General features: G+C 38.3%; 2 protein-coding genes and 1 long non-coding RNA gene across 3 annotated transcripts; 2 read left to right on the top strand and 1 right to left on the bottom strand.

Moving 5' to 3' along the window:
- The first annotated feature begins 1,837 nt into the window (after positions 1-1,837).
- On the top strand, positions 1,838-2,377 carry LOC136266127 (uncharacterized). The gene is made up of 2 exons (XR_010705923.1): positions 1,838-1,940; positions 1,994-2,377. It is a non-coding gene; the product is annotated as an uncharacterized lncRNA (long non-coding RNA).
- A 5,271-nt stretch (positions 2,378-7,648) lies between these two features.
- LOC136267742 (TNF receptor-associated factor 5-like) lies at positions 7,649-9,986 on the bottom strand. Its single transcript, XM_066062911.1, has one exon. It carries the CDS (start codon positions 9,922-9,924, stop codon positions 7,774-7,776), a length of 2,151 nt encoding a protein of 716 aa, XP_065918983.1. The 5' UTR covers positions 9,925-9,986; the 3' UTR covers positions 7,649-7,773.
- LOC136267746 (ankyrin repeat domain-containing protein 27-like) lies at positions 9,914-25,571 on the top strand. Its single transcript, XM_066062914.1, has 18 exons — positions 9,914-10,137; positions 10,187-10,295; positions 10,344-10,380; positions 10,433-10,506; positions 11,517-11,566; positions 14,049-14,111; positions 17,738-17,802; positions 17,849-17,888; positions 18,692-18,888; positions 22,209-22,365; positions 22,656-22,727; positions 22,782-22,836; positions 22,890-22,930; positions 24,141-24,168; positions 24,228-24,297; positions 24,813-24,909; positions 24,961-25,373; positions 25,428-25,571. Exons 1-18 carry the CDS (start codon positions 10,078-10,080, stop codon positions 25,483-25,485), a joined length of 1,686 nt encoding a protein of 561 aa, XP_065918986.1. The 5' UTR covers positions 9,914-10,077; the 3' UTR covers positions 25,486-25,571.
- Positions 25,572-25,709: the final 138 nt, after the last annotated feature.

The following is a 25,709-nucleotide window of genomic DNA, read 5'->3' as shown; positions in this document are numbered from 1 at the left end:
GTGGTTTGATAGGGTAGAACGACCGATTCTGGCCCCAGATAGAAGAGACGAAACTACAAGCTACAACACGTGTTCGCGCCTAATACCAACCTAATATATTAGAGTCACACATGTGCAGTAATTACAATAGCTAATAATGCACCTATCAATGTATTGCCCCACCACCCCCCCCTTGGGCGTAAGTGGGGCTTTACAGGGGGAATTGACACGAAACTGCTGCCCCACTATGGGGCATTTGACGATCGTTCAGTAAGTGCCCAAATATTTTTTGTTGTAACTTCCTTCGCTATGTCAAATCCCGAGTTAATCCCGCGTTGCAACTGGGGCCAACGGTGGGGATTTGACACGATAGGTTTGCCCTACTATGGGGCATTTGACATTCGGCTGTGTCAAATCCCCACTATAGCCCCATATATGCCCGAGGGGGGGTAGTGGGGCAATACATTGATAGGTGCATAATAGTAGCAGTATTAAGTGTCAGTCAATCTAAGACAGCCACTTCCAGTGAGATACCCTTCCTTATTTTAGTTGTGTGCTGTGTGTAGTTAGTAGTGATGTGCGATATATCGAAAAAATATCGATTCTGCGATAATTTTGTCGATATCGTATCGATTTTCGATACTGCTTTAATCGAAAAGGTAATAATTTGCGATAATTATTGAAATATCGAAGAATATTTCGATAAATCAATTTGACGAAGTGTGAAAACCTCACCATAACAAATAAGAAAAACCCCATAAATTCAACGTACAATATCAACAGTCATTTCCTCTCTAAGGTCAATTCTGCCAAATACTTAGGAGTCACCTTTACTCACAACTTGTCTTGGCATGATCACGTTGTTGCCATTTGTAATAAAGCAAACTCTACACGTGCATTTTTGCAAAGAAATCTCAGGGAATGCTCTCCTACTATTAAATCACTTGCTTACCTCACTTACGTACGTCCAATTTTGGAGTATGCCTCTACTGTATGGTCCCCTTATGTCAGAACTGATATTGCAAGACTAGAAATGGTCCAACGTAAGGCTGCTCGTTTTGTCTTCAACAAATTCTCGGCATACTCCAGTGTGACCTCTATGTTGTCTCAATTAAACTGGCAATCACTTGAAGTAAGAAGAACTAATGCCATCATCACTATGTTTTGCAAAGTTATCAACAACCTTATTTGTATTGACTTCTCACAAGATCTCCAACCAGTATTGTCATCTACCCGGGGCTATCTTAAAAGATTCATCAGTTTACCTGCTAGAGTTAACTCATATTATCATTCATTTCTCCCACATTCAATTCGACTTTGGAACTCACTACCTACTAACTTAATTAATGCACCTGACTTAAACACATTTTGTCACGCACTTCATCTTTATAGAGAACAGTTATTTTAAGTTCACATCTTTTCACATGCACACAACACTCAATTATGAGGTATGTGCATTAAACAAATTAAATTAAATTAAATAGATAAATCTACAGCATTTAGTGTGTGATTGCACAATCACGCTAGAAATGAAGGTTGGTTCTGTACTATCTAGCCACTTTAAAAACTTGTCTGCCAGTTTTCTAGGCTTATTATTAGTTTTATGCAATGGTTTGTATGCAAAGTGTATTTCAAACATATTTAAATATAGGCCGCCCACGCAATTACACCACACAATTAAAATTATCGAAAATCGTATCGAAATCTCGATATTTACCCCAATATCGTATCGATATAATATCGAAATAAAAATCCTGATATCGCACACCACTAGTAGCTAGTAGGTTTCTGTGTGTGTGTGTGTGTGTGTGTGTGTGTGTGTGTGTGTGTGTGGTGATAATTTTTGTGTGTACATTTTCTCTAACTACTGTGTACCTTACAAGATTTCTAGCCGCCATGTAGAGCTTAAAACAGAGGCCATCTCTTAGATAAGACCAACCCTTACTTAGTTCATCAATCAAGTATGTGATTGGTACTATTCTGTCTATCGTGTACAGATCTGTCCTTTGTGTAGGCTAAAAGATAGAGTAGCCCGTCAATCAAGTGATGTCATTGCGTGTAGATGACAAAGTAGTTCTGATCATTTAAAAAGTTCTTGTGATTGTCTGGGTAGTTGTCATGGTCATCAAAAAGTTACAACAGCCGAGATAAAGCTACAAAGAGGCTATCAATGAGGTCTAGACTGGGAAATTAACAGCCATGAGTAATCAATGAACAGACTAATCAAAGTGATCAATACATGGTATTACAACAGCAATATCAAGAACTACAGAAGTACTAGTAGAAGAACTGAACTACAGAACTACAGAAGCCAACAGTAGCCAAAGTAGAATAGCTACACAGTAATTTTTCATTTCTCGTCCACTGCTACTCAAACACTATCGTACTATCTACCAGATCACATAATATTATATACCACATGCGTACCAAATCAGAGGCGGCAGAGACACTTATATTTAGGGGGCTGGGGGTCTAGCTTGGTGATGCCATGTCCTAGTTGTAAGTTGAAGACAAAAAAAAATGGTCATTACCTGCTGGCAATAGTCCTCTACCAACTAACTATTTATAACTACATACGTAGCTTGCTACACTGCTCCTCAAAGAATACTGTGACTGCTCTATTAGAGTATCTCAATCTTGACTGCTCTATTAAAGTATCTCGAATGATGTTATTAAACTAGGCTCTCCATCACAGCTACAGATTATTTTAGAGGGGCTAAGCTCCCTCATAATTTTTTTTTCACAGGGACTGCAGCCCCCTTTGCCCCCCTTCTCTGCCGCCCCTGTACCAATTGTCATTTAATTTATTACTGGCAGATTTATTCATGATTACTCTAATCAGTGGTTGATGCTAATTCCCCTAATCATTGTAATCGCGACACATTAATTTTTACTAAAGATTATCACTTACAATTTGGGTGTATAGGTTTGAAATAAATTATAGGGAAGGAGTTTACCGGGAGACTTCCTTTATAATGTACTAGGCTTGTAGCAGGAACACCAAAAATGAGTAGCACACACAAATGTACAAAAATAGTGTAGGGTATTGATTTAAAGTATACAGTAAGGCCATCATTATTTTATTGGTTGTTTCCTGTCACCATCCACGTCATATTTTGCACAAAATTTATCATGTGAATGCACTATGGTGGCACAGAATGACCAAGTAGTAAAGGTAAATACATTAGCTGTGCATAGCAGAAGGGTTAGAGTCCCTCCACTTTTACTCAGCAGGGTGCATAGTCTGCATTAAGGTGTTCTAATAGAGCAGTCAGTATACTCAAATGAAACAGTCAAGTGTATAATCAATAATCACCTCCTGCTCAGTTTTGCTGCACTAGGTACAGTAAACAAGCAGTGTAATAATGATGACTTGACATGAAACATATATTGATATCTCAGAGGTGGATCCAGAAGGGAAAACAGGTGTAAAATCTTTTGCAGAGCTCAAAATACTCTAATAGAACAGTCACAGGTAGACAAGACAAAAAGCAGGGTACAAAGTTACAGTGGTAAGAAATTACATTGAAAGCTTGCTCGACTTTTAGTGACATTTGGCTGGCAAACTACCCAACTATTAGTTAACTATAACATCTCATGACTACTGATATGCAATTAACGTAGGCCTTCATCAAAAAAGCCAAAAATTAAGCTTTTTACTATAGTTAACAACACAACCTTCATTGTAACACTCACTGCAGGGGCTCAAATAGTGGGCTAGTTGTGGCCAAAAGGTGACTATTTACTTCTAGATCTCTCAAATTGCTTCCAGGTTGAAGTTGTCACAGCTATTTTTAAAAGTTTCCTTAGGAAGTAGCTATGACCTCCCCTACATGACACTTGTCCTACTGAAGCCCTCTCTTCACTGTAACTGTTTGGACAATTATGACTATAGAGTACAAACACACAGTCACACATACGTAGCTCTTCAAACGTAAATGCAAATTTAGTTTACTTTTTCAACTAGCTCCTCACCCCCTCATCTTAGGTTTTGACTAATTATAAAAATCTGTTTATTTTATCCACTGACCAAAAGTCTAGATTTCAGTCTATCTGTCTGTCAGTTTGTCTGCACTCTTCATATTTAACAGCCTGTCAGAAAACCTGCCTCTCTGAAAAACTAAGGGTGTAAGCTTGCAGCAGCGGAAACATCTAGGCTGCAAAAAGAATTCAGTATATAGTATAGCTAACTATACATTGATCCTCAGAAGATTGGAAAATTTAAGGGTATATACACTGTATATGAAACCTCTAATGGACCATTCATGAAGAGATAGTGTATATGATAGTGTTAAGTTTCTATACAAGCTTTCAGTAGCCTGCTTGTGGGTTATTTCTTAGTGATAATATAGTGCAAAACTTGTATACTTTGACTTCTATACAGGTGTCATACCGAACAGTACTGATCTAAGATAGCATTTTGATTAGATGAAATGTTACCAATTAAGCAATTAAATTACTGATGCTGCATTAGAAATCAGGGGATGGATCCAAACTTTTAAAATAATGGGGTGGATCTAGCAGGGTTTGCAGGGTATCGAAAGATTAATAGTGGGGCGGATCTAGTTTACTGAATGTAAGAAGAACTTGTCAGCAGGTAATCATGAAAATAAGGCTCTTACAAAATGGAGCCTTTTGAACCGCTCTTGGTATAATAGTTTAATTGCTCAATTACTGACTAGATTAGATTATCCATTTTTGTCAAAAGACATGGTTACACAAAAGGCATATAGCAAGTACATACACACATACGGCATACTGCGGCACATGAGAACAAGTTTAACGGACAGGACACATACAAAATTAACAAAACACAAGAAATGACGACAAGCTGCAAAACGATTTGACAACTGGAGAATATAATAATGATATTAATTATATATATATATTCCAACATCTGTTATTATATAACTGATCTGACAATATTTTGGCACCTCATATGAGTCTGATCATGGAGGGGTCAGTGTATAGCACCCTAGTGATTACTTTTTGTCTTATTATGAACCCACTATAGCTATATCATGGTTCATGATAAACAGCAATTGAAGTCAGCGGGCACAGGATGGCTAAAAACTGTCACAAAAGTACAGGATTGCCTACAGGTTTCTTTGCAAAATCCTAACAGAACACTTACCAAATAAACAACCGCTAAAAGCAAAACTGGTGATTCTTTGCAAGGAGTATACGTAGGTGTATGAAGTAGTGAGAAAACAGTAATAATTATTATAAGTGTATTTGTGACAAAACCACATCATTATTATTACTATTCAATAAACAATGAAAATGTTTATATACGTACATATGGATTCTTAAAATAAATTCACAAAAAACAAGAAGGGTCCCTGGAATAAACCAACAAGGATCATGCTGATCAAGTAAAGTTAGTAAACCCAAAATCCCTATTTTGACTTTGCCAGCTTATTTCAAGTTGACGCTATAGTAAATGGGATTTGTGGGTTTACTTGATGTAACCTGCACCATCGCTTGGATTTTTTTTAGCATTCCCATGCATGCAGGCCTATATACGTAGCTAAGCATACTGTAAATGACCAAAGTGTAGTGAATTTACCACAATCTTATTTCAGTTTCAATTTTAGCTGCATAGCAAATTTGTCAAACTTAAGTTGAATTATATATTTATGTACTTTACATGTTGTTTCACAATAGTTTAGCCATTTATGGGTATATGATAATTATAGCAATGTAGTGGCTGTTGCCACTACACGTAATAAGTATCATTACACTACAAGTTAGTCTGTAGTTTATAGTCAACTTGAGGGAAGATACTATAGCCATGGAGTTTTTCTTCTTTCTCCTACTTTTCAAACATACTTAGTGCAGTAGTTAATATAAACATCTTAGGCCTTTATAAGGCCTTCTGGTATACAGGCTCTGCCTTTACCAGGTACTTTAATCATAATAAAACAATGTCCATTTGGAGTCACTCTCTAGGGTTCCTATGGATACAAATACATGAAAATAGTAAGATAAAACTGTCCTGACCACCTGGCAGACTCCTGTAAGCGCTCGAGCGTTAATCAGATGGCTGCAGGTTCAGGTCCAGTCATGCATTTTTTTTTATTTCTCTTATTTTTCAAACATACTTTGTGAAGTTAATATAAACATCTTAGGCCTTTATAAGGCCTTCTGGGATACAGGCTCTGCCTTTACCAAGTACTTTAATCATAATATAGCATCTTTTCATAGACAAAAGTTGGGATTAGATCACATGTTGAAAATGCTCTATTCCATAATAGAGGTGATTTTCATTATGTATGATATTTTTCTTTAGCTAGACATGGATTTTGTAGCAGTGCCTGTCACTTTAGGGGAACCTACCACCATCCTGTCTATTGTGCATAATAGAATTTCCTGTGCCTTATATTCCCTGGTGGAGGCACTGTACAGTAATAAACGCAATACTGTTTGATAATGCTACAATGTTTGATATGGAAATATTCCTTCCCTAATGAAAACCCCTAAAACTCAATATACGTGCAGTACATTATTTCCACCTTCCTTCTCACATTGCAAAATCTGTTATTACATAGATATTAAATTTATGAATGTCTCTAAAGTATGGCTGCATGCATGTTTGCTTTAATAGAGTACCTCTATCTACTTCAAGAGGGTTATGTCCCATCTGTATAGCTACGTACATACGTATGTTACTAGAAACTGTTGTGTTACACTACATATGCTGTTACGCTGTTACTGATTCACTTTTGTGCTGCCAAATGTGGTGTGTGCTGTTCCTGCTGAAAGCTAAAGAAACCTTTGGAAGCCAACATCCCAACACCCCTGCTGTATACAGAGGGTAGTTGGTTTGAGAGGAGTCTTTGGGCAGATCTAGGATGCTAAGCTAGGGGCATGGTTTATTATTACAGGTGCACTATAAGGCCTGTTTATAGTTACACCTGCATGATCAACAGGTACAAAATACAACAATAAATAATCACAAATGTACGTATTGCTAATCATATAGTAAGTAGTCAATCAATCTCTTGAAATCATCTGTTGACGTTACAGGTGTAAACCAATGATACCAGTCAGCATGCTCTATCTAGAGCATGCCTACACAGAAAAATTTATTGAATTTGGTATTAACTGAACAAGCACCATGCTTAAGTGATTATTTTCTAGCAGTGCTGTCATATTAAGGGCACAACATAAATACTGCAGTATGGCTTGTGTTTACAGTCAAGATTATAGCGTAAATATTAAAGGTACACCACAGCCTTAAATTCCAAAGGAGATGCTTTACAATAATCACAGTGTTATATGCATTAGGCTAATTATACATATATACAATTGGAAGTCTGGAATTAATGTTTTGTTTTAATAAAATTAACCCTACAGAATGGATGCTACTATAGATTGCTGTACTGCATGCTGTTACACTCAGTCACTTTTGTGCTGACAATTAGCTTATTTAGCTATAGTGTGTTAAGAAATCACTTTCAAAGGAAACCCCTATAGGCTGCACAAATACAAAAGTTTGGCTATGTCAATAGCTGCTTCACAGATCCAATCGACTCACTGTGATCTCTTGAGCATGATCATGCATGAACTGCTGTACACCTGCAAATTTTTCATAACACACTGTAGTTGCAAATGAGATAGCACCGTTTCATCAAGACCATGCATGCATGTCAAGTGTCTCTTTAATTTTGCACATCTTAATTTTATGCAGGGTTCTGCTCATATTTGGAATTGTACACCAATTTACCGACCATATATCTATAAAACAGCTAATCAAGTTGAAGTATAGCTTTAGTACAACAGCCATCATAGCTATATATTAATATATAGTTTATAGTCAACTTGAAAAAAGATGCTATCATCTTTGAGGTACTGATGTGTGGGAGTGGTCTTGTGAATGTCTTCACTGGAAATGAACCGTTCACTGTACCACATGCATGCTCCACCAGTGATCTTCTGATGACCAGAAACCTGATATTTACCTTTCCCTAAATGATGTTCACTGTTGCTGATCTGGTTCAACAACTTCACCTCACAATGTCCATTCAGTGGCCACTTTAACTGATCGTCATATGGACCCTTCATGAGGGACAGATACACTGACAGGTGAGTAGCAGTACCACCAATCCAACCATTAGCACAAACACACAAGTACATTTTGTATCCCCCGTGATGAGTGTAGAAAGAGTCAGTGTGCTTAATAACTTCATCTCTCTTCTTGTTGGTATACTCTGACATCTTCACAATCACTGGAACAACTTGATCACCTGATGACAGCTTTGATGCTGTAGTATTGATGTGCATCCACCAGAGGTCTGAAGTTGTGAAAAAAATACCTTCCAACAATTTATTCTTCTCTTCCAGTTTAGTTTCCAGTTCGGTAACCCTCTTCTGAGCAGCAGTTTCAATTTCAGCCATCTTTGTTTGGAATTTGGTCTCCAGTTTAGCTAGTACCTCATCAGTATTGGCAGTTAGTGTGATGTGTTTCTTTTCAGCCTTTGCAAGATTTTGACAAGTTGTGGCTAGTTGTTGTTTTGTAGCATTAAGATCTCTTTCTGTGTTAGTGAGTTTCTGATTGAGTTCATCTTTTGTCTTCTTTGCATCTTGTTTAGTTAATGCAAGTTGTTGAGTGAGTTCATCTTTTGTTTTCCTTGCTTCTTCTTGTGTAGCTGTCAAGTTCTGGATGGTGAAATTTAGTTTATCTTTATTGGCAGCTAATTGTTGTTTGAAACCATTTTCTGCCTGTTGAAGCTTTAAAGTGAGATCATCTTTAGTGATTACTAGTTGTTCTTTGGACTCTTTTTCTACCTGTTCAACTTTCACAGTGAGGTCATCTTGTTTAGTTGTAAAACCTCTCTGTGTATGCTGTAGTCTTTGTATGAGTCCGCTCAGGTGTTGTTTAGTAGTAGCCAGGTCTTTTCCTGTCTGTGTGATCTTTGTTGTTAGTTCCTCTCTACTGTTCACTGTCTCACTAGCTAACTTGTGTTGAACATCGGTGAGCTGATGTGTAATAAAGGACAAGTGTTCTTCCATCTTCTCCTTGTTGTGTTTCTTCTGATTTTTACGAGCCATCCTCTCCTCACAACCCACCACGTGATACTCACACTGGATTAGCTCCAGTGGGCACATCTTCATGTGTTCTTCCACATCATCTCTTGGGACACTACCAACCTCACACTTGTTGGGACAGGCTACAGGGAACTTGTGACACTGTTCCTTGTGTTCACCCTCAATAAACTGATATTCTCCTGTAATGTGGCAATACTGACAGCCAACCATACGACACAGACACTTGCTCTTCAAATGATTGGTTAGATATTGTCGTTGCAAGGTCACTCCACAATCATTAGGACATGTAACTTCTTCAAGTGGACACATCTTCCTGTGTTCATCAATATCCTCACGAGGTATGTTTTCAGCTTCACACTTGTTGGGACAGGCTAAGAGGAACTTGGGACACTGTTCCTTGTGTTCGTGACCCTCAATAAACTGATGTTCTCCTGTAATGTGGCAATACTGACAGTCAACCTTACGACGTACACACTCATCCGCAACATGACTGGTCAGATATTGGCATTGTAAATACTTTCCACAATAATTGGAGCATGCCACCTCTTCAAATTGACAACCGTCACTGTTTCCAAGGTGATTGATGATGTCATTCACTTCACCCTGCCACTTACATCCTTTCTCCTTGTTAGTACAGAACACATGGAGACTCCTGATAGCTCGGTCAGCCTGTAGGTGAAGAATTGTTCCAAATGACTCCTTACGACAAATGGGACAAGCATCTGTAACTCTTTTTGCACCCTCAAGACAAGATTTACAAAACGTGTGACCACAACAAATACTGAGGCATGGTTCTCTACTGGGATATTGACATATATTACATATCAACCAATCTGCTGGTGTCATAACAAACAGATATTCGTATCCGCCCCCGCCATTACTGGGCGTGGCCATCCTTAATGTATAGCGTTTTTGTTTCCTTCTTCGTAGTCTCTCAGCTGCTGTCTCGTGAGGAATTTGGGAATTATCAAGCGGGAATTATAAATACCGGTGAAATATCAATTAGAAGTCACGAGGGTGTACTAGTGTCTCTCGACTGGAGTGAGGATGCAGAACGACGACAGAGCGGACGAGATAGACTACAACCCGATGTACAAAGCGTTACAGGTTTGTTAGTGGCATAAACACGTGTAAGCTACGTTATATTTCCCCACAGAACGAGTTTAAGGGAGCGTTCGAGTTGGCACAAAGTCAGTGTTGTGTAGTTTGTATTCCTCAAGAAACTTCGCTGCCTACAACTCGTCCGCTTAAGCGTACCTTTATAGGTTAGTTTCGGTATTATGGTGTTTTGTTTTTAAACCGTCGCTTTGTAGAAAGTCACTTTTTAGTTCCGTCCAGGACCGTCAAAGAGTGAGTATGTTTGTGTTTGTATAATAGTTGACACCGTATATTACCTGTGTAGTGTGTACGAGTGTAACTTTTTTGGGAAGAGAGTTGAGTGGAGTATTAAAGAGAGACATGTTAAGTCGAAATCATGTGAGTATTTATGTAGTTATGTTGAATTAATAATTACGAAATACTGTACTGAAGAGAATAAAGGTTCCAATAAATATTGCAGCAAAGTAACCTCTTGGTATATTGCACAGCAAAAATTGTCAGAAAGCACAAACTCACTCTTGAAAAGCTTTGTGTTCGGATTTTGTGCTTAATATGATTTCTCTTTGTTAGAAGGATAAACACTGTAACAATTTTGGCCCACTATTGTTACAATAAAGGAGTTGTCCTCTTATACAGCTAGACCTGTTGGGCCCAAACTCTTAGTATTTTTGTTTTATTTAATTTTTGATTTAATTATACTGGACAGCCAGTAATTACTGATATGTCCAGGGGGACCAGCCCCAAGAAAAATCAAATACACAAGTACAGAGTATTGGCCTGCCCCTCCCCTCATTTTTGTTTGTAGGGTCTGGTTCAAGTACCCGCACTTGTTCTCCATCATCACTCCTGGTTTGTAGCCCATGTGTTTATTACTACACATGCAAACACTACTAAATTGTTTATCACTGAATGGTCAGAATCCAATGGCCAAGTCTACAAACGTCCATTTGAGAATTGGTGAGTACAGCAAGGACTTCAAGAAAGCACTTATTTGAAATGTGCATTCAGCTGTAGACCGCCAATGGATCTTAGCCACTACCAGACTGCTCATAGCAAGTTTAGGTATTCAAACCTGACCAGAACCTCTTCTTCCTGACCAAACAAAAAAGAGAGGGAAAAAAGTGGTATGGCCACAGGAGACTACTTGTTATGGAGTTTTTTGGTATTGTGTCCTTAATTCAGTAATCCAGTTGTGATTATTGTACTTGCCAGTTAATAGCTGTGGTATGTTCTTTTATTAGTCCAGTTGTCATTTTGAGAGAAGGCTCGTATAGTCTCCCTGCATAGCCTCCCTGTAGTAATAGGCTGTGTCTTTTAGTAGTGGATATACCAGTTGTGCTGTAGCCATGCAAGTTGTACTGATGTGTATTTATGTGTTGTCCTAATAGTACCAGTGATGGAAGCAGCCATTTTAGCTGAGGTTACTGGATTCAATGCTGTAAGTTGTGATATTGTCACTAGTGATAATTTCTACTTGTAATTCCTGATATGATTTGTAGTTAACAATTACAACACTAACCACATTGTTACGTGATACGCAATAATGTACTGTGCATACATGTATGTGCTTTAATAGACTATATGCACTGCCGTATACATTCTAAAAACATGTGATATTTTAATACGTCACGACGGTGAACAGATGGGATCTAACGTATGTAGAAAAATGCAAAATTAGCAAAATGTCAGGAAATAGACCACTTATCAGTACTTCTTGCAGAGCGATAAATTCTTCTACCTGTATAGCAGAACAACTGAAAAGAGGAGCTGTGTCCATAGTATTAGTGGTGAGTTATAGCTCGAGCCGTATTTACTACCCGTACTTTTGTATTGGATTTGTGATGGTCGGTTTACCGTCAAAAATTCTCGGGCGCACCACTAAACAGCCCTAATTGATCATATTTCGGTTAGTAAATAGACCATGCATATAGTCCATTGGTGAGGAACTTAATTCAGTTCTCCACTACTGCATTGGTGATATTGCATCATGGCTTCAATGCTTTGATTCTCATAGTGTGACTGGATTGATTGTAGAGATGCTTCTCATGATGTTGTGTCACTGTATAACAGGTGGAACATAGCTGAAACTGACACATTCAGTTGCGTAATTAATTTATTTTTTTATAGTGTGTGTGGTACCATTCTTTACTTCGATGTGGTTCAACAGTAATGAACCATGTTACTAATGTTATTTGAAAACGAAGTAGGGATCTTGACGATAAAAACTAGTGAAGCAAGATTTTATGAATGGTGGTATTGCAAAATAACTCTGTGGGAAAGTTCCTACATTAGCGTACGATCGACATGTGTCATAATAATTATTTGTTCAGTGCTAAAGCTTCACCTGTGAGACCTGGACAGTCCTCCTGTGAGTTACTAGTCCTCCCCCAGGAGGATTTGCCTGCGCTGACTCCTAGCACCTGAGTAGAGCACAGGTGTCCCAGTGTTGATTCACTGGGTAGGCGTGACCACTTCAGCGGTAGAACATGTAGTGCATTTTTTATAGCATATAGTATACAAGTGTGACTGTTTTATCATACAGTATGATAGTACTGTATAGTGGAGACCACAAAGGAGTAGGTGTGGCCCACGAAATAATATTACCCTAAAACCAGCCTCAATTTTCCCAGACAATGATGAGGCAGTATTGGTTAGGTAAAACTAAGCCCAAGCAAGCTTTCAGATCGACCTGAAACACTTTCAATAAGTTGCTACAGAATTTTAAAAAAATTATTTAACAGAATTTTCTACTGACTGACTGAGTACCGTAAGTAACTGACTGACTGACTGATGCCTTCAGACAAGTGTAACTCGATAATGGCTAAGGCTACGGACTTGATTTTTTCACTGTTCGATGTTACTTCAGCCCGAGAGGTGCCTTTTGGCATATCGCAGTACGTACAATGCATTCTTCATGAACTTACCAGTGTCCTCCTTTGTGTCTCATTCATCTTTGCTGATAGCGAAAAGTGTCAATTTGGCGGTAGCATGTGATGGCTTCCCTTTGAAACAGAAATCGTCCATATTTTTTTATAGTGGACACTCTGATTGCAGAGGTGCTTTTCGAACAGTTCTTGATTCATACTGCTGTGTAATGGGTTGAACATAACTGACAACGAAGTGTAATGGGTACTTCACTTTTCAGATGATAATTGATATAGTTGGGGTGTGCGGCGCCATTTCAGATGCGGTATGCGTGGGTTCACCAATCATAATAATTATTTACAAAAAAAGTACACAAAAACAATTTGGAATTTTCAACTAGAGTAGAGACCATAACACATTGATAAAAAGTACTGAAACAAGCTGGAGTAGTACACGATATTAAATCACTGTAAAACAATAAGAAGTGCTATATCCCTACTGTGCATTTCCATTGTGGTATCTTGAGCACAGTAGGGATATAACACTTTTTACTGTTTTACTGTGATTTAATATCATGGACTACTCCAGCTTGTTTCAGTACTAGTACTCTTTATCGATGTGCTATGGTCCCTACTCTAGTTGAAAATTCCAAAAAAATTTGTGTACTTGTTAGGACATCAAACGTGGCTGTTGTATTAGGGAGAATGCTTTATTAGAGTATCTTAAGCGAGCCTCAGACAACTGGCCTATATTTTAAGGAGTGTGGTCTTTCCGTGCCTTCTTTTCATGGTACTAATAGTAAGAAGTGTGGTTGATATGATTGATCACAATAGGTACAGCTACAGTAGGTCATTAAGGGGCGTATATGTTGCTCAATTATTTGGTGTTACATAAAATGCGGTACAATAATAAATGCTACACAATTATAAATTTTTGGTCAGATGGTATCCCTTTGTAGTTCAGCTTCTCAATTCTCTTACACTTAAATGCTTTTCTATCGCCATCTCATTTGTCACACAATCAATCAGGTCATGTATTCTTGTTACTATTTACAGAGCAATGAGAGATACACGGTGGTACTGATTAGTCAACCTCTTGACCGACCATACTCTGAACAGGTTAGTGCTACATGTTCTAACAGTGAGTGGAAATTTTCAAGGAGGAAATATTGCGAGTGATTATAGTTGTGTGTGATATATAATTTTGTAGCTGTACATGTGTCACTTTTGATTGTGGTGCAAGTTGTGGCAGCAGCAAAATGTTTTATAACAATAGACTTACAAGTACGCATTTCTACAAAAAAAAATTATGTGTCGTAGACAACTTTATGCTAATGGATGTGTTACATCACTGGCTGGCTAATACGTACAGTGTTGGAGTTCATACTGCATGAAAACAAGTTTCCTTACACACTATAAGGAACAACTACATGTAAGAACTGAGTCAACTTGAGATGGAAAAACTTGCATACTCAGCAACTTGAAAACTATACAGTCAAGCAGCACTTTGTGTTAAATGTTGTACTCAAACTCCTTGTATCTACAAATGTGTATATATGTACTGTGTGTGTGCAGTGTGCGTGTATGTGTACATGCGTGTGTGTGATAGTGTAATTCCATCTACCATCATGTACTGTATTGGTACTGCGATAACTGTACTAGAGATGAATAGTATTGAATTTTTCAAAGCCAGTACATCAATTATCTTGTTGTGATGTAAAATTTAATACATGTTATGGTGATTCTACTTGGAAACTAGGTGTGTTCTATTGGAAACTTTATAAATAATTTTTCCATTGATGTTTGGAATTTAGAGGCTTAATAAAGTTAACAACAGAACCCTGCTGGTTGGGGTACAGCTGTACATGTGGAATTATCATATCCAGTTCTATTTGTTACATATATAGCTACGAATGTCTTCATCAGAATAATTTGTTGTCCCTCATCATTATCTTAGTCCTTGCTACTTCATTTTAAGCTATCCTCTTTTGTGGTCAGACACGTGAAAATCTTTTTACCTTCTGCGCTGTTTGTCCACAGATCTTCACCCCCAATCCCAACCTTCCATGGAAGGTATCCACCCACTTTTCCATTTGAAACATAATCTGTTTACAATTAAGTCTTTTTAGTTTGGCCAGGTAAAAGGAACCCCTGGCCATGGACAATATCAGGGACCTGGTTCACTGAATCAAACCTTCTCCTCCTGCAATGAAACATTAATTATGTATGTACCTATATGATGTAACTGGTGTTGTTGGTTTACAAATCATGGGGAATACACAAGAATAGTTATCGATTGTGGTCACTTTGCTTTCCATGATTACGATTGTGATTACAATTTCAATGTTTTTTTATTGATAAAGTATACTATACTTTATAATCCTTTTTGTTTTTTTTAATGTAGTACTACTTTAAAATCTGTAATTGATTATGATTACTGATTACGATTACCCCATGCCTGCTTACAAGACCAACACAAGGTACCCCTGACCCTGCCTGATCACCACCACACAGTCAGAGACGGTGGTGCAGCCATTAGCCACACCACCAATAAGTGGTGTGTTACCAGGTCCACCATGAGGAAGTTGACAGCACATTCACAGGCATGTGGACACTGATTACACTCCACCCAGAATGTGCCAACAAGACTAGTTGTGGGCAAACCTTATTGTGACCTGATTTAAGAAATCCACTTGCATGTAAACCAGTTTAACCCTTAAAGCTGCATAGGCTGATATATCAGCCGTTTTGTAAAATGCATAAATAACACAAGTGACATCTGCTTAAAGAATGGCTTCTAAACAGCCAGCACGGACAAGCTTGTCTAATTATTACTGAAAATCTTATATCAATGGAAAGTTTATTCATTGGGTTACTTAGGCAAGTATGAATGATTGTTGTAACCACAATTGCTCACTTGTTATGACCATGATTTGTCATTTGATGATGAATGGAATGGTCCTTACCAGAACTCCATAGGACACACTTTGAAGAAGCTATCAACTGTTTTCTAAAGGTATGTAGTTAGTTGTTTTCGTGTTTTGTGACAGCTTATGTTCACATTTGGCCTTATGATTTGCTGAAGGGTATAATCCTAGGTACTCTTTATTCCTTATACATCATCAATAGAATGGTACAAATTGCTTAGCCTTTGCACATTAATTGGGGCGAGCCTGAGCGAGCCCCACACTAGCGAGAGATTTCGTACGGTGAACCATTCGCGATCGAAAACGGAAAACTATGAAAATTCTAAATATCGCTCGTACGGTGAACCATGCCACGGAGTACGTGCACGAAAATATCATGCCACTTCTAAATATGGTTCGTACGGTCAACCATGCCACGGAGTATGTGCACGGAAATATCACGCCATTTCTAAATATGGTTCATAAGGTCAACCATGCCACGGTGTGTGTGCACGGAAATATCATGCCATTTCTAAATATCGCTCAGTCGTAAGGTGAACCATGCCAGGATTAGATTGCAGATGGAAAGAGAAGAAAGATTGAGGACAAGGAGGGAACAGTACAGAGCCAGGCGGAATAGGGAAACCCCCGAGCAAAGAGAAGAGTGACTTGCAAGCACCTGATTTTACGCCACTGCAAAAAGCAAGATTTCATACTTGCTGATGCTACAAATATATGTCGTGGTGTCTTGTGGCAACAACAGGTCGGTGTTTTAGAAGAACAGTATTCATACCAGCTTCTAAATGTCACAGTCAGGTCTTTTAATGGTGCTAAATATATATCACTTGGAGAGCACAGTGAAATTCAGCACATAGATAACATTGGTAATACTGCGGATGAAAGCATATTTATGGGCTCCGGAAGTCTGAAAATTATTACAGCAGACCTGGTAACCATCATCAGCAACGACTCATATGCAAGCTGCAGAAACTGCAATGCTAAGGTGACTGGGTCCAACTCGATTCTTGTAATCTGTGGCAAGTGTAGCGCTAAAATGAAGATGGCTAAATGTCCGAAGAAAACTGTCGCACGGGTTATCCTCGAAGATGACAAAAACAAAGAATATAAAGTCACCATTTTCAATGATATTCTAAATCAGATCTTGGCGTATGCAGTGCCTCACGCAAGCAGCATCAACCTTGAAGACCAGTTGCTGTCAGCACCTGTACTGGTGTATACCATTAATTCAAAGGACACAGTTACTTCCGTATCACAGGTTGCGTCATGAACGTACTGCTTATTAAATGACACTTGTACAATTATTGCTTTATGTACTTTGCAATTATTCATTTTTTGTGGCAATATCATCTCAATCCATAATAATGCATGAGCATCACTACTTAACTTGATCAGGCTCGCCCCTCGATGCTATAGCATCTGTCTAGTAATTGCCTGAGGCTTTAATTTAAGGGTTAACATGTGATGGCTACACTGTCTGGCTTACAGTTGGTTAATCATCAGTTATGAATATTGTACAGTGTGTGTGTGTGCGTGCGTGTGCGTGTGCGTGCGTGCGTGTGTGAGAGTGAGTGTATGTGTAGACATCTTCAAATATGGTTCTTAAGTGCTTGCAGTTAGAAAGTTGTTGAGTGATATACGTACAAGTTTTGTCACAGATCAATACATGTAGTTGTTCCTAATTTAATGAGTTAGAAAAAATGTTTTAATCTTGTACTACGATTGCCTACTAACACCTTCCATTAGCCCAAAACCATACCATATGTATTCCCATACTGTACATACTATTACTCTACACATGTTACAATACTGTTCACACAGATGGTTGTTCCACCAAAGCGATCACTAGTTGACTACTGCTTGTTGAGAAGAGACACGACTGAAGAGTTAGTGTATAAATTATTAGTGTGTGTTATGATGTGTTTGGTGTAGGTATAAGAAATTCCTGTACTCATTTGAAGAACTTGCTAAGGTCTGATTATGTACTGTAGTGTGTGTGTGTGTGTGTGTGTAGTGTGTGTGTAGTGTGTGTGTAGTGTGTGTGTAGTGTGTGTGTAGTGTGTGTGTAGTGTGTGTGTAGTGTGTGTGTAGTGTGTGTGTAGTGTGTGTGTAGTGTGTGTGTAGTGTGTGTGTGTGTAGTGTAGTGTAGTGTGTGTACTGTGTCGTGTGTGGTGTAGTGAGTGTGTAGTGAGTGTGTAGTGTGTGGTGTAGTGAGTGTGTAGTGAGTGTGTAGTGTGTGGTGTAGTGAGTGTGTAGTGTGTGGTGTAGTGAGTGCGTACGTGCATGTAATATGTGTACAAGCTACATACAGCCTGTACTAAAACTTAATTTATTAACTATTTACCCTACAAGAACTGCCTCTCTGCGTTATTAAGTTCTATGACTCAGTCCCTTGACTATCCGTATTATATTGCACTCTTTGCTCCCTACTCAGAATATTGTGTTAGGAAACATGATATATCAATATCCTTTACAATGGGGATAAAAGTGCTACCAGATCCAATTTCATTATAGCAATATATCAATATCCTTTACAATGGGGATAAAAGTGCTACCAGATTTAAATTCATTGTAGCTATATAGTTTGCATAAAATTCGGTATGTCCCATATCAGATTGTAATTATATCCCATTTTTGCATATCAGAATTCGCTACATATTTGCTCCATCTAAACTAGAATAATCCTTGAATACAGTATAGTCAGTAATGTACAAAGAGCCCATAAATTTCTTCTATCACATCATGTCCATATATAGAAGGTTATCATTATTGCAGGAGTTGTTATTGCTAGAGAACAGTCTGAACCAGTTCAATAATAACTACCTGATAGTGGACAGCTTGTTACAACACACCTCACACAAGTTGTCTAGTCTGGTGTCCACTAGTGGAGACAAGTTGGTGTCTGCTAGTAAACGACTGACTGACTGTCCTGATAGTCGTGTACAAGATTCTGTAAAGTGTTCAGTGGAAAGGTGAGCCCTCCTCTGTGTGTGTGTGTGTGCGTGCGTGCGGGCGGGCGGGCGGGCGGGCGGGCGTGGGTGTGCGTGCGGGCGGGCGGGCGTGGGTGTGCCTGTGTGTGTGTGTGTGCGTTTGCTTGTGGGTGTGTGTTTGTGTTTGCTTGTGGGTGCGTGTGTGTGTTTGCCTGTGGGTGTGTGTGTTTGCCTGTGGGTGTGTGTGTTTGCCTGTGGGTGTGTGTGTTTGCCTGTGGGTGTGTGTGTGTTTGCCTGTGGGTGTGTGGGTGTGTGTGTGTGTGTGTGTGTGTGTGCGTGTGCGTGTGCGTGTGCATACTGTAATGTATACATCATAATGCAATACACAATACCCGGTACACAGTATGCAGTATACAATAACAATGTTCAAACTGACAGAAAATCCACAGTACTGTGGATCTCATGAAGATTCTCGTACCACGCAATCACAAAATTTGAATTGGAAGTCATTCTTTATGCAATACGCAATTTCTCAAATCAACAGTAAATATGGCTGGTTGTTTCAAGTTGTGTTTCTAGTTCAGTCATCCCATGGCTGCTTTTTATTGTATGATTGGTAAGTATTGTAACAATGAACTTTAGCTGTGTATATTTCTATGGTTTCTCACAACGTAACTCTTTGATTACTGGTTTCCCAGCCTTGTTTGCTTTATGACAGAGAGTATAATGTGGCTCAACCATGGCAAAGACATTTCAGTATTATATTGGTATGTATATCATATCAGTTTTGGTAAATGTTATCCAAACCAATATTGGTGATAAATCTCCATATTGGCTACCGATGTATTGGCACACTGCTATTGTTTTATTTAAGCCCATAGCACTCAAGGACTGATCTGTTGGTTATGAAGGTGTATCTATTAATCGTTTTTACTGTAATTGTAACAAGAACCAAGAGTTAATAATAGTAGGGAGGGAGAGTGTCTAACGCTCAATAGGCCTGTATAAAATGAGCGTGTAAGACAATCTGGCTTCTTGACCAGACGTGTTGATTGCATGAAGGGAGATGTGAAATGAGGCACGCCGCAGAAGGACGTTATCAATACTACTAGCTGTTCACGAATCAGTCTCGTGAGCAACGTGCAAGGCAACGTGTGCAATCAAACATGTCGATTTGTGATGAACAGCCCTCGGTACTGGCCGAAATTGAAGCAGAAACAGTTCAGCCTAGCAAGAAGAAGCGTCAGAGAAGATCAATGAGGAAAAGCAGAGATGAAGCACGCTCGGAAGCACAGGTAGAATTGCATCACGAATCTACTGTTCAGCCACGTCCCGAGGTAAGGCCCAAGAAGAAGTGTCAGTCGAGGAGTGATGAGCCGGAAGTAATCAAGAAGAAGTGTCAGACGAAAGCAATGGCAAGGAAAAGAAGCGGCGCCGATGAAACACAGCCTGAAGAATCCCAACCTAAGAAAAAGCGCCAGATGAAAGTTATGAACGATTTCTCTCTGGTTCTTCCATCACTCACTGGAGTAGCCATCTTCGCATCACTGCTTTCTCACCAACTATCGATTTTGCAAGGCCATACAAAATGTGACATAACGTGTTTATTGCGGTCATCAACACTGTAGGAAATTACAAAGGTATATGATAATAAGCAGGGTGCTCTACGTGCTCATTTTATACAGGCCTATTGAGTGTTAGACACTCTCCCTCCCTACTATTATTAACTCTTGCAAGTACTGTAGATATTGTTTCATTGTTAGTCACACAATTACTTGGGGACTTACAGACACTGCAATGACTACATACTGTATGTTCACGTCTGTTGCTAAGGAGCTCAAAGTTTGTTACTAAGGCAGTCATTAGTTTAATAATAATAAATAACTTGTAGATGTGAACTAGTAACTTCTCAGTGGTTTTGTATTCATCATACGTAGATCATCATACAATATGGTAGTAACTGTATATTAGATGATAACGGGCTGAGCATAAAGCTGAAAACGAAGCATAATGATCACTCTGCTATTTTGGTAATTGGTGGTTGGGGCTTGTGAAACAGTAAGCCTCTTTCTTCTAATGTGGTATGTGCAGGTTCACCAGTTATAATAATATAATAATATTTACGAAAACTGCAAACAAACAAGTATAAGGAAAAATTAGGAATTTTAAGTTCGATTAGTGCTGAAGTAATGAAACAAGGGGGTCTGCAGGTGTAGGTAACCTCCCTTATTTCATTGCTTTTATTTTCTTGATCCCTAATCAAACTTACCGTAAAATTTTTTCCAATTGTACTTGCATGTAGATCCATCACGTTTGGTACACATTTAATGAAATTTTCTAGAGTCACTACAAAATAACAAAAGCACCCTGTCTCCATGGAAACACATTGCTCCATACAATTACCTTTTCCGATGATGGAAAAGGATGCTTTATGACATGGCACAAAGCATCCCTAGAACACTTGTGTAGAACACTTGCTCTATAGACTTTAAATTTGTGGAACATGTTGAGTTTGAGATATGTAGTCTTCTACACAACACACCTTAGTTTATTATATAGTTCCTGCAATGTGTATAATAACTATGTGGGTACTGTACAGTAGTTGTATGACACAACATCTGGTTGTTGAATGAATAACTGACCTGTAAACCTTTTACTAGAAATTCTTGCAGTGTAAAGTTTTGATAAACATATTGGTAGTTTAGGGGAAAATGAGGATTTAATAGTGATATTGAATTTATTGTTATTCAAAGATTTCTGTGTCGTACTACTGTAGAAGAAAGCTGCAGTTTTGTTCTTGGCACAAGCTTATTGTGTCCAAAAGTGTTGTTCCAAATTTTTATAGTTTAAAATTTTTGCTAAATAGGTTCACCAAAATAATAGGCAAAACTTTTTGTTAACTTGTAATGAGTTTTTTCTGAAACATGGATTGCATTGGGTTTGCGGTTTCATTGTGTATAGACGCATGGTGTAAACATGTGATGTAAAACACATGGTGTAAAACACGTGATATAAAACACGTGATGTAGAACACGTGGAAGCATGGCGTACAGTAATGCCAGGAGTCTTTGAGGGGAATTGTATAAGAGGCTTCAAGACAACTGACACTGGTGTGAGGTGAACTCGGAAATGCTAATTATATTTTTTTGCTGTGAAGGTAACTAAAACCTGGCATAATTGTAGTTGAAGTAATTATTGATACAAACTCTTCATTTCATCTTGTCATGCACAATACCGAATTATCCAGTGATCAAGTTTTCATAATAGAAATTTCGAAAGCTTGCTATAGTTACAGAAAATTTTAACTACAAGCCATGCAGTATTTTGCTGTCTGCATTTAGATACCTTGTGTCTATTTACAGTTACATCATGGGACGATGTCACACAAAGGTGTTTGCTGCTGTACAAAGGTGGTGTGGTGCTGAGGACAAGTTGTTGAGTAAATGCTGTGAGACATTCAATGTTGAGTCAGCCCTAAAAGAGCTACATGAAGACTTCAGGTGTTCCTTCTCTAAATCAGTAAGCTGATAGTAGTTGAGGTCCCATAGTACATAAACTGACCTGGAAAACCAGGACACTATTGGTTGCCCCCAAACTGTCCATACAGTGTATTATACTGGAACCTGTTAATATGGACACTTGAGGACACCTACATAATCCAGACACTTAGTTAAGTATCCCTTAATACATAAGCTGACCTGGAAAATCAGAACACCTTAATAATCGGGTTGGTCCCAAGGTGTCCATATTACATTAGTTCTACTATAGACAGGTTGTCATTGTTATCTACTATCTCCCACACTACACAGATAGCAGAACTTTCAAATTTAGACAGTAAAGGAAGTCCCACTGAAAAGCTAGGATGTTTTGGCAAGGTTTTGGTAAGTTATGCTTTGAGAAGCAAATCACTTCAATCACTTATTCCATCATGACAGGATTGTATTCCTATTGATGTTAAGGATTCTCATTCTAGTAATTTACGTTATGGAGGTGATTAACTGGTGTGTGTCGTGTATGTGATTTGTAATCTTGACTACCAATAGATCCCAATGTACTTACATCAGATGACATCATAGCTATACTGGTGAGTTGTGTAGTGCGTGTGTCGTGCGTTTGTGTGTGAGGTAGCATAGCCAAGTGGCTAGAGCATCAGCCTGGTAATCGAAAGGTTCCCAGTTCCATGCTCAGTTATGCCAAATTGGTGTTTTTGTTGTTTCCGTGAGCAAGAAACTTTACTTACATTGCTCCAGTCTACCCAACTGTTTAAACTATAGAGATGTTTGTCAGCATTTAGCGAGTTTTAGCACAGATCAACAAATGAATTTTTCAGAAACTTTGCTCCCCTCTAACCAGAACAGGGTGTATCCATTCACTGGACTGGATTACTGGACTGGACTACTAGACTCACATAGAATTTGCTCAAACACATTTTTTCAATTGCAAACACCTTTTCCAACCACTAAAAATGATTTCATAGTGTAGTACACCACACTTGAAGCCAGGGCTCTTCTCTCCATGTCTTGTCTTGCATAATAAAGAGGCACATACAGCTAACTGTAGACTAGTCTATCTTTTTTTAAATTAGGCGTTACAGCGCAAGTGCTGAAAGTCTGTAAGATACCTGGTCCTACAGCCTGTTTCAAGATGTTATATTAATTATGTTTGAAAAAGGTGCTATATAGTTTTGGAGGTCTATATCTTTGATTGAAACCCTGTTATACTCACTGCATTTTTTTACAAATATCTGTAACCTTACCTTCCTGTTTGAAAGTGTGTGCTTTGGAAAGCAATTCTTTAACACTGTATACTCGTTGCTATTTACAATCATTATAAACCAAAGAGCTGGCAAGCTAGAGTAAATGCACAGACTACAGGCAATTTCTATATCATAATGGTGTGATATATGGTGGCTATTTTACAAAAGAAGGCTAAATAGATAAGACGGCAGTGTTAACAGTGCACAGTGCTTGAAACATGCACCAAGGTTTTAGTGTAGTTTTTGTGATCAATGTACAAATTTTATGTCTCATGGTGAATGGTGTCAGTTTCTAAGACACTTATTTTAGTTAAGTTTGGCGATAAAAGGCAAGAAAACAAAAAAAAACTTCGAGTCCAGTAGTCCAGTCCAGTGAATGGATACACCCACCAGAACACCTCTATAATCTGAAACTATTTACTGTGCACCAAGTTTTTTTTTTGTTTGTAATACTTCATCTAATTCATGTATATAGTCTGCATTTGTATAGCTAAAATTTGATAGTTTTAAATTTATAATAACGTGTGGCTTTGTGTAGGTGATTGTGATAGTCCAGGCAAAGTGTCGTGAGTTACTTTTTTACGCTTGCTTGTATAATATTATGCTATGATTGTGTTTCTGTCAGGCTCATTAGCTAGTAACTTGTATTACATGGAGAATTTCTGTTGGTCAGCATTACTGGACAGCCAAACCAGGTATGTGTACCTTGAGGGATGTCTGTGGTTGTGAGTTATAAACATATTACCAAGACTCTTGATATTACTTTGTGTACTGTTTGATTCTGTGTTGTTTGTTTGTTTGTTTGAGTCATCAAATCAAAGTGCTAGATTGTGGTGTGCAATTTAGTGGCCTCTCTTCTTCCACCTATTATCGATAAATGTAGTTTTCTTCAGGTTTGTAGGATATTTACAATTGAAGATGATTTCACAGATTTTTTGGTGATAAATTTGTGAAAGATTTATTAAAAACTTTCAACTACCAGACTTTTTCAACTGCCTGTATATGGCTTCTAGACTGGTGAAAGAAAACTGTTTATTGCTGATGATTGGTGTTGATGAGGTCAAACCTTTATTCTGAGAACAAACTTGAGGTGTCATTTCCAGTGAAATACCCTCCCCCATTTTTAAAACTATTGATTGTATGTATGCAGTATGTAGTTAGCAGGTTTCTCTGTGTAATTTTTGTGTGCACACACTTTCACTCTTTTCAGCTACTACCTTTCAACTTTTCAAGCTGCCATGCATAGCTTAAAGCAGAAACCACCTCCCAAATCAGACCAACCATTACCAAGCTCATCACGTAGTCAAGTATGTGATATGGTGATATTTTACCTTTACATAGAGTTGTTCTGTGTGTAGGCTAAAAGGCGGAGTAATTCCAAACCTCGTCGATCAAGTGACATCATCGATCATGCTAGTAGTGATTTGTATAGAGGACAGAGTAGTTTTGATCATCAAAGAGGTTATCATGATCGTCTGGGTAGTTATCATGGTCATCAAAGAAATTATGGTAGTCAAACAAATCAAGATCAAACACATTATCATGATCATCCAGGTGGGTATAGTAGTCATCAAAGAAGTTATGACAGTCAAGATCAAATAAGTTACCATAATCAAAGAGGCCATATTAATAATCAAAGAAGTCTTGACCAGCGTATTGACAGTGAACAATCACTAAATAGTAAATTGACTGGTCATAGTGATCAACAAGATTACAATGATATCAAGATCAACAGTAGTACAGCTGATAGTAGTCAACGAAAAGATTATGGGTAGGAATGTATACCAATATTATATTTGTACTATTACAAAATCATCCATTGTAGACCTTTCATCTCAAAGTTGATGGAGCAAAGTGGGCCAGTTAGCAGCAATGACAATTAGTATAATTATTATTCATGTATCAGAATAATATTGAAACATGATGGGGTTTGGTGGTTACCTGCAATTGTAATCCATTCAAAACTTGGCATGCCGCAAATTCACGGGATTCTTTTGTAACTGTACAACACGTTTGAGGTGTGAAAAAAAAGGGATGACGTTTGCTTTATACATGCAGCGTGGTTCGTTTTACAAAATATTTGTTTCTGCTTTTCACGCATGCAAAA

Source organism: Dysidea avara, chromosome 9 (assembly GCF_963678975.1).
Source record: "Dysidea avara chromosome 9, odDysAvar1.4, whole genome shotgun sequence".
NCBI lineage: Eukaryota > Metazoa > Porifera > Demospongiae > Dictyoceratida > Dysideidae > Dysidea > Dysidea avara.
The sequence above is the reverse complement of the archived record's forward strand: the minus strand, read 5'-3'. Positions and strand labels throughout refer to the sequence as shown.

Bases quoted from the DNA above. Each gene is read 5' to 3' on its own strand.
- LOC136267742 (XM_066062911.1), bottom strand. From the start codon at position 9,924: ATGGCCACGCCCAGTAATGGCGGGGGCGGATACGAATATCTGTTTGTT.
- LOC136267746 (XM_066062914.1), top strand. From the start codon at position 10,078: ATGCAGAACGACGACAGAGCGGACGAGATAGACTACAACCCGATGTAC. The intron at 10,296-10,343 runs GTTAGTTTCGGT...GTCGCTTTGTAG, and splicing joins GCTTAAGCGTACCTTTATAG to AAAGTCACTTTTTAGTTCCG. The intron at 24,169-24,227 runs GTGAGTTACTTT...TGTTTCTGTCAG, and splicing joins GATAGTCCAGGCAAAGTGTC to GCTCATTAGCTAGTAACTTG.